At 31.4% G+C, this 9,290-nt stretch overlaps 1 protein-coding gene across 1 annotated transcript; it reads right to left on the bottom strand.

Annotated features, from left to right (window-relative positions):
* Window positions 1–1,120: 1,120 nt before the first annotated feature.
* On the bottom strand, window positions 1,121–7,215 carry LOC105638531 (tyrosine--tRNA ligase 1, cytoplasmic). The gene is made up of 10 exons (XM_089723828.1): window positions 6,955–7,215; window positions 6,682–6,829; window positions 6,249–6,538; window positions 6,059–6,155; window positions 4,034–4,139; window positions 3,836–3,918; window positions 3,537–3,682; window positions 3,178–3,283; window positions 2,043–2,102; window positions 1,121–1,375 (listed from the first exon to the last, which is right to left on the bottom strand). Exons 1-10 carry the CDS (start codon window positions 7,050–7,052, stop codon window positions 1,355–1,357), a joined length of 1,155 nt encoding a protein of 384 aa, XP_089579954.1. The 5' UTR covers window positions 7,053–7,215; the 3' UTR covers window positions 1,121–1,354.
* Window positions 7,216–9,290: the final 2,075 nt, after the last annotated feature.

Raw genomic sequence — 9,290 nt, 5'->3', positions numbered from 1 at the left:
TTTCGTTACTGAATTAATTTGTTACTACTATCACTTTAATTTAGTAAGAGATTTATATCTTTCTTGTAATAAATAGATGACCTCTTGATAATTAAATATTTTAATTTTCTTGATATTTTTTCTATTATATTCTAAATCTACTTGACTTGAAAGAAAATAGAGTTTACGAAACTTAAAAAAAAAAAAAAAAAACTAAAATTACATATTTCCGTTTTTGGTCACTTGTTGAGGTTTCAAGAATTTGCGTTCATGTGCATATATTTCTTTCTTCTAAGGCACTTAGTAATATTGTCAATTCAGTTCAGCTTCTCATTTATTTTCTTTACCTAACAGTAAAAATTAATTTGTTAATATTTTTCATTATAGTTGTATATATATATTGATTTGGTGTTGAGAGCAGGAGTTGGAGATTGAATGATAACTTGATTTTTTTTTTAGGCACTTATTAAGATTTCAAGAATCTGCATTTATAAATTAGGAACTGAAGAATTAGATTTAGAAATTTTGTTAAATTTTATTTTGAGACCACTTTCATTATAAAAAAAAAGAATTAAATATATAAAAAGTAACATCATAAGTAGTTTGTACGACAAAATCTTATACAAATTAAACAATTATATTTATTTTAATCCAAATAAAAACTTATCAATATAAAAATAATAATATTTTATATAATATTTATGTCCATTGAGATTACAGCTTAGGATGGCTAATGAGTAGTCGATGATTTTTGGGGACTTCACGACCTCCAAATTAAAAAATTTTTAAATCTCAACCTGATAAATTGAGATCAAAATTTTGAATAAATTTATGTTATAAATAATAAATTTATTTAAAATAAAATAAAATATTTATGTTGAAAATTTTTTATAATATTTGATATTTTTAATAATTCTATCCACGGTGGTGTTTCAAAGCAGTGATTGAAAATATTACTGACGGAGAGAAAAATTTTGTTTGGACAAAATTACCCTCCTCCGTATCAATTATTTCAACTGGTTGAGTGAGGTTACCTAAGCTTTTTATGTAATTTGTTGCACTTTTCCTATAGTTATAAGATCCAAAACTAAAAAAAAATTCCATAAATGACATAAAAATAAATTAAAAAATAACAAAAAACTAACAAAATAAATTTTCCCCTATTCTATATTTAATTATTTTTAATCCCGACTATAATTTTAATAGATGTTTATACAATGATTCTTACATTATAAATATAGTGAAGAATTAAAGGCTAAATAGAGTCAAAATGTGAAATCTAAACCAATCACTAAAAAGCACAAAACTAAAACCTTGTAACACTAAAGGAGTCGTGGCCAATTGTAGCTAACACAGATGATGTTCATGTTCTTGATTATCTTGTTACTCTATATCCCTACATGTTGAAAACAAAAATCGATTACAAAGAAGAGAAATGGGATAAAAAAAAATAAATAAATAAATAAAGACTCTTAATTTAAAAGCATCCAAAAACTGAAACAAGACTATATGCCTATTTTACCACAAGTTAGGATTGTCAACATGTTTAGTTGAACTACACTATGATTTTTTTTTTTAAAAAAAAAAAAAAAAAAAAAAAAAAAAAAAAAAAAAGGAATTATGATTTCCCCGGCTTGTAAGTTAAGGACATCATATATAGTCATATTCTCAAATGTAGAGGGATTTAAGATTTAATTTGAACATAATTTGAAAATATTGGACCACAATGCAAACATTAAAACATATACCTCTATTAGGATCTGCAAATTAGATTTTTATAATAACCTTTTCAAGTTTAAAATTTCTACACTTTGGGCCAAGCAAGCTGAACACCTTTTCCTGAGTTTAGTTCAAATTTAACAAGGCCCACTTATCTTGACCTAACCCAATTTACCCAAAGGTTAGCCAAATAGTAACTAGGGTCTGTTTTCTTCCAACAAACTTAATCTAGTCTGAATTCACATAAATATCAAGCCGGAATTTTCAAGGTAAATAAAATGAGTTACAGGCTTAACTTAGTTAACAATCAGACAAAATAACAAAGCAAAAACAAGAACACAAACCTTAACCCGTTTCAACAGATCCTTAGCATTAGCGTCATTCTTGAAATGATCACGCACAGGCTGTGGCAAATATCAAGCATACTATGAGCTTACCAAACATAAACTAAGATACACCACACAGCAAATCTCACTAAATAAAATAAAAATCATTAAGATCTTTGCATTCCATCCTTTAACCTCCGTTTGGAAGTTAAGAAAAATGGGTATGGATGTCAATAAATGTTTAACATTCAATCTCTAGTAACTACATTTTGCATCCTAATATCACCCACAAATGAGGTTAGGAGGTGTCCATTACATCCCACCCTTTAACACTTGTCGACTTGCTTTCGCATAATGTATAAAGGTAAACATGCAAGCAACAGACGCTACTACAAATTTGACAATTTTTAAGAATGGGACTTTGCAATTCTAACACTTTGATGAACCTGTCCACTTAATCCCAAACAAGAGAGTTAAATTTTTAACTGCACTGTCCTTTAATGAAACCTTCCCTTGCCTTCCCCCTCAGGCCTCAACCCATCTAAACAGGTACTAATAGTGCATAGAAACAATAAGGTGAATGCTACGGATACACAAACGATAAACCAAAAAACAAATGTATGTTCCAAGAATAAAACTGAAAGAAGATGGATCCCCTTTAATAAGTTGACAAAAGTAATGTTAAAATCTCATAAATAAATAAAGATGTTGAGGGTTTTCACATAAATAATAAGTTGTTAAAATCACGAAGCAAACAACTTTGAACACGTTTAGGGTTTTCACATAAATAATAAGTTGTTAAAATCACAGAGCAAACAACTTTGAACATGTTGAGGGTTTTCACATAAATAAATATCTTGGAAGGTTTCAGAAGAACCATATCATTGCAAAGAAAAGAACCACAATACAAATATTTTTTTAAAAAAGAAGAAACAAGTTTAATAAAATGTTCCTAGTTTTTTCAACTGCCACTATTAGAAAATCCATGGAACATCCTTGATACCTTTTCTTTCAATTTCACATATATTTTCCATTTCAATTATGACAAGATTGCAACAAGCCAAGTGAGACACATTCTTATTCTCTAGATATCGAAGATCGCAAGTATAGGTCTAACATAATTATTTGCATAAGAGAGGCAGAAAAGGCTTACCTGCAGTATCTCATTTATTGCTTTAGACAGAGCAGGTTTCAGGTCACCAGGATGCAAATCACCACTTTCATAATCAGCAACAAGTTCTTCAAAGCTTTTATAGGTCCTAAATCAATAGAAGGATGTAAATGCATCAAGATGAAGCTCATTGAAAGCTATCATGAGTAAATATTAGCATAACAGTGAGATTACTACGATGAGCTGTAGAACCTAAGAAAGCATATGCAATGCCAATGATTAAGACACAGAAAAAAAGGAAGAGCTGAAGTACTCTTCTCTTCTCCTAAGAATTAAATCTTGCCTTTGCTAAAAGAAAAACAGGCAAAACGGAACTGGAATTGGAATGTAATACAACTTACTTTTCTCCACCATTTTCCACACTTCGCTCCACATTAAATTCATTAAACCATGGGATGATAATGAATTTGATATATTCTAGACAAGGATTGCCTTCAATAATCTTTGGAGGGCAGTATGCTTTCTTTATTTTCACATTTACTTCCGCCTATAACAGCAACAAAAAAGACTAATAAAATAAATAACAGTAATGATAATAATAAAACACTACCGTAACAAAATGCTAGCTTATATGTAAGAGAAATCCGTTCCGATCCATTTTCAATGTTATTTATTTATGCTTGTATAAACTGAAACATACCTCTTCGTCTTCCATGTAGATGGCAGAAGATGGATCACTTTTTGACATCTTTTCCTGCCCTTGCTGCAAACCTGGAAGCATGTCTGCATCCACAGAAACCAGAGTCAAAGGAGTAATCAAAGGAAAAAGAAATAAAGTAAGCTCATTAAATCAGTTTAAACTTTGGAAAAAAAAAAAAAAAAACGTTTATGCGAATACGATGAGATAAAATGATCGGCTTGTTTTTCCTCTTGATGTCATCACAGTATTCTCTTGCAAGTACATTAACTTTTCGTTGATCCATGCCCAATTGACAAATGTCAGCCTGTTGGGTGACAAAAATTGGAACATATGCAAGTTAAGATTGAATATACGACATTTAATGATGTAATAAACAAAAAAAATGGCTGATGAAGCTCAGCTTGGTTTGCCTTATTTCAACATTGTAATAAACAAAAAACTGTTGTCGACTTAAAGTCAAACTGGTATCGGAGTTGCTGCACAAAATTGAACAATTTTTTCAGCCGAATTTGTGATAAATTGATATCCTCTTCTCAGAAAGGGGAAAAACCAAGTTTATTGAGTGAAAGCTAAAGGGATTAGCAGTTAATAGCATAATTGCAGCCCTTATCTCACAAAGCTGACTTTTGAGGTGTTAAGGATTAGTTGTAAATAGAGTTCTATTAGGAGTTAGATTCCTAATTAGTTTATGATTTGTATTCCTAAATAGCTAGGTAGCATAGGAATTCCTTATATATAGACCTATGTAATCAATTGATGAGATACAAGAAATACAATTACAATATAATCTCTCAACATGGTATCAGAGCCTTCCATTGAAAAAAAAAAAAAAAAAAAAAAAAAGAGAAATTTCCCGCAACTTTCCTTATGAGAAGCCACTGCCACCCTAGGAAGCCTGGTTAGTATTTTGCCTCACTGCCCACCCTAGGATATTCTCCAGCCGCCAATTAGCGACTCTCGAGAATCCGGTCGCCGGATTCCAAGCGAATGGCCACCACTCGCCACCTCTTTCTTCCTACTCTGGTTCACGCGCTGGCGCATCTTTTTCACGCGTTGGCTTGAAGAGAGACGTGCAACCCAGTGAGTTGCATCGTCATTCTTGGGCTTATTCAATAGGATTGTTTGCTGCGATTCTATTGCAGCTGTGTCGGGCAGTCCTCTGCTACTGTTGTTGCTTTAATTTGCTAAGGAAACATATTTTTCCTTTGCTGTGACAATTAGGTAATTTTCGGTGATTTTCTAGTGATTCCTTTTTGCATTAGGGTTTAGTATTGCACATTTGCTGCAGTTACAGGTATTCTGCTTTTGAACCTTCTCCTTTGTCAAGAGCAGTGCAACCCCAGTGAGTTGCATTGTGTTCTTGGCCTTCAGTGGTGTGCTCTGTTTGCCAGATTTTCCTTTGCTGCGTTTCTGAATATCTGCGCTACTGGGCCTCCTCTTTGAGGCATTGATTATGGAAGCTTGAAACAGCCCTGTGAGTTGTTTTCTGGTTCAGTGAGATTTGTTTCGACAACCTAAGTGTGTTGTCCTGATTCTGCTACTGCTATTTGGTTTGGGATTCTATATTTGCTATAATGAAGTGGGTATAGTTGCTGAGTATGGTATTGTGCTTTGCTGAAAGTAGTAGTTTGTAACAAGTTAGAGCATGATATGCTCCAACTTGAGGGGGAGTGTTAAGGATTAGTTGTAAATAGAGTTCTATTAGGAGTTAGATTCCTAATTAGTTTATGATTTGTATTCCTAAATAGCTAGGTAGCATAGGAATTCCTTATATATAGACCTATGTAATCAATTGATGAGATACAAGAAATACAATTACAATATATTCTATCAACATGAGGAGATGGAATATTGCAAATCATGATCGACAGGCCGTCTTCATTCAAAGATTAAGGAGTGATGTTTAACTCAGTTCAACTTGGTACAGCACAATGCCTAGTAGTGTGTTGCTTGTGCTTTCATCTTGCTAAAGATGAAGGTTATTATTTTTTATGGATCCTAGTAAATTTATCAATCACCTTAGAACTTTTCACCACAGAGGATGAGGACTCATCCTACTAATCAAAAAATTAGAGAACATCAAGACCTTTCAAAATTCAATTTAACTCCTACTTTCAGGATATATGCTATCAAAAAAGACCAGCGCCTATTTAAGAAGTTCATCAGAATGTTTACTGGGCCACACAGCGAGATCTTTACATACAACATAATAAGTACAAATACCTTCAGAAAAAATATGTCAGCGCACTGCATGCATGGATAAAGTATCTGGGCTGCTGTCAGCTCATCTTGCTCACTGCGACCCATTATTTGAACACACCTAAAAAAGATAAAAAATGCATTATTTTTTGTTCAATAATGATAAAGGTGATTTCATATGAAGGAAAATGTCAATCTTTATTCTAGTATTTACCTCATTATCCTGGGGAGCTTGTTCCTACGAGCTATATCCATTACAAGAGGCCAATACTCAGATGCTCTAGAGTTAATTTCCTCTGAAGACCATAAAAATTCTACTTTACCTCCTTCAAGATCCATACCAACTGCCTTCCATATCTCAATTAAATAACGTCCAACTGTTTGAATTTTCTTCAAGTCGCCTCCCATTTTGTTGTTTAGCTGAGCAAACCAATCAGCAATCCAAATCTTCACCTTGCAGCCAGCAGAAGTCAGTTTGTTCACACTGATTGTCTTCATAACTCCCTGTTTAGCAACATAAAAAACCCAAAAATGAATTTGATGAAAATATTCAAATTAGAGGAAAAAACATTTAAAAATAAGAAAGTGACCAAACAATTTAAACCAAGAACTAAGTTCTGAAGAAATCAAGAGAGAAATGAGCTTACCTGTGCAATGTGCATTCTTCCAGAAGGCTCGAAGCCATCATAGCAAATAGGTTGGGGCTTCTTGGATAGAAGATTGACGAGCTCATCTTCTTGTATACACTCTTCTCCAATGCTTCTCACGATACGAAACCTCTCTTCTGCACTCATCCTGATTTTCAAGAACCAAGATGACCATTATCTTCAATGCACAATAAACAATTAAATTGAACTATATATATATATATATATATATATATATATATATATATATATAGACAGATAAAGAGGGCTTACTGGGAGGAAGAGAATGCGGCGGTGTTCGAATCGGAGGAGTTGACAGAAAGAGACTGCATCGGCTCCAATGGCGGGATTTGGTTCTTTTCTGTTGACATAGTTGACAGAGAGGAAATGGAGGCTGAGAAGGAAGAAGGAAAAGTGAATCAGATGGATTGTAAGTTTATTTAAGGATTTGAATTGGAAAGTGTGGTTATTATTTAGAACAGTTGAGTCCAACCCAACGAATGAAAGCAAATAGCCCAAACTCAAAGCAATTAATTCTGGAGAATGTTTTGATCCATATTAATAGCAATGCTTTGAGTTTCACTCGGATAAAAAAATAAACGGGGAATACATAAATTTAGGCTGAGCTTTGTTATTTTAACTTTTTATTATCCTCAGGTTTTTATTTTGACTAGTCTTTTTATGACATGCGGTACACGTTGATTATATTTGTTGTTCAATTGTTTTATGTCATTGCTCACTTTTGCTTATTACTTATACTATTTTGATTTTTTAATAACAAATATTGATTATAACTTTTGTCTTATTATAATATTAAAATAAAATTTCATAGTAGATTAATATAAATATAATGGTTAATTAATAAACAGCAGCATGTATATTTACATACTTCAATTCAATTTATATAGTCATTTATCTAAAATTCATTACAACACCATGTGTACAATTCTACAATATCACCTCATTAATATGTTTCAATATATATATAGATATATAGATATAACTGGTCCAATAAATATATAGGCAGTGAGGGAGATTGACACCACTAAAGCATTCATGAACTCTACTGTCTGGACATTCTTAATCATCGCAAAGTGAGCAAGTAAAACAGGGGCACTCCCCAATCAGCTATTCATGCAGAATGTGTCCTATAGCACAAAAACATTCTCTTGTTAAAATTTAACTGTCATCACCAGCAAAAGCCTTAGAACTTGAGATGCCATTCCATTTTTATTGATAAATTAGTTCAAACAAGAAAAGAATTACCTGAGATAAATGAAGCGTTATGCCTACTATTCTTTCAATATAAGTTATGAACAAACCCAATTAAAAATTGAATAATTATTACTTGGAAACAGCAAATGTGAGGATACAACAACAAACCCATCAAACATTTTCAACAAATTTCTATGTAAAACCAATAAGAGAGAATATATTTACAAGAGACAGATTTTCGTTTGAAAATACTCTAACTTACGATAGTAACAATAACAATTAAAAAAAAAAAAAGTAAAGAGATCAAGGAAATATCTTGAAGTGATTGGGTATGATTCGGAAGAGTCTCTTTCGAAATGTAGAATTTAAGCAGGTGTCTTTTGGATTTGGGTATTAGTTAGGGTTTTGAACCGCAAGATTGAGGATTGATATTATTTTAAAAATAACGATAAAACAAAGAAACGATCGGTAGTAGGCTATGAAGTGCATCGATTCGGTTTGGTACCGGGTTGAACTGTTCATGTGGGGCCCAAATGCCCCCGTATCTTATATCTAATCACCTCTTTAACCCCTTTTTATTAATCATTCTCCCATTTTCATCCTCTAAAGTTACGGTATTTAACTAAAATTCCTTCCCATTCGAGTTGGGTGTTACATAATATTCAATAAATAATTCATTCTCTAATTATCCAATTTGATTTAAGAGCTTCTAATATGTCCTACCACATAAATGTACCTTTTAGTATGAAAACGGTTAAAACTTTTATGTTCTTTAAGCTTTACATTTCATAATCTTCAATATTTATATGCATTGACATGCGATTCACGTTGACATGCGATTCACGTTGATTTTCATCGTCATATACTCGTTTAATTTTTTTTTATTTATATAATATTGAAGTGCAAATTTTTATTTAGATTAAAATAAATATAATGAATATTTTTTTAACATATCTTACAATGTAACATCTAATTGAAAAGAAAATAATATTTTTGCTTCTCTATATATTTAATAAAAAAATATAATTTTATTATTAATTAATTATATAAGATAACGAAAAATTTGAATTTATCATAGGCAAAATATTTTATAATTTGGCGATGCTACAACATTAATCTAATAAATCAATACTTCCTATATAGCCACAATATAAAACATAAATTTGATCTTCACATCAATTTTTTGTCAAATAAAGTTAAGTTGAAATTTCATCAATAATATTTAATATTTTAGACTCTATATGTTTTACACAAAATCTAAAAATAAATTATTTAAAGTTCCATATAGACATCAATGTGCAAACAATAATATTGGTAATGGAATATCTTCCTCAAGTTTATAGATAGACATAAATGAGATTAAATTCAAAAATTTCAAAGTACTGTATATTTAT

This window comes from Jatropha curcas, chromosome 7 (assembly GCF_041381405.1).
Source record: "Jatropha curcas cultivar XTBG-Jc1 chromosome 7, XTBG_Jcur_1.0, whole genome shotgun sequence".
NCBI lineage: Eukaryota > Viridiplantae > Streptophyta > Magnoliopsida > Malpighiales > Euphorbiaceae > Jatropha > Jatropha curcas.
Note: the sequence above shows the minus strand (reverse complement) of the source record. Positions and strands in the feature narration are given on the sequence as shown.

Coding starts and splice junctions, on each gene's coding strand:
- LOC105638531 (XM_089723828.1), bottom strand. CDS start 7,052: ATGTCAACAGAAAAGAACCAAATCCCGCCATTGGAGCCGATGCAGTCT. Junction 6,539..6,681: donor GAAGAATGCACATTGCACAG/GTAAGCTCATTT, acceptor GTTGCTAAACAG/GGAGTTATGAAGACAATCAG. Junction 1,376..2,042: donor ATCTGTTGAAACGGGTTAAG/GTTTGTGTTCTT, acceptor TTCAACATGTAG/GGATATAGAGTAACAAGATA.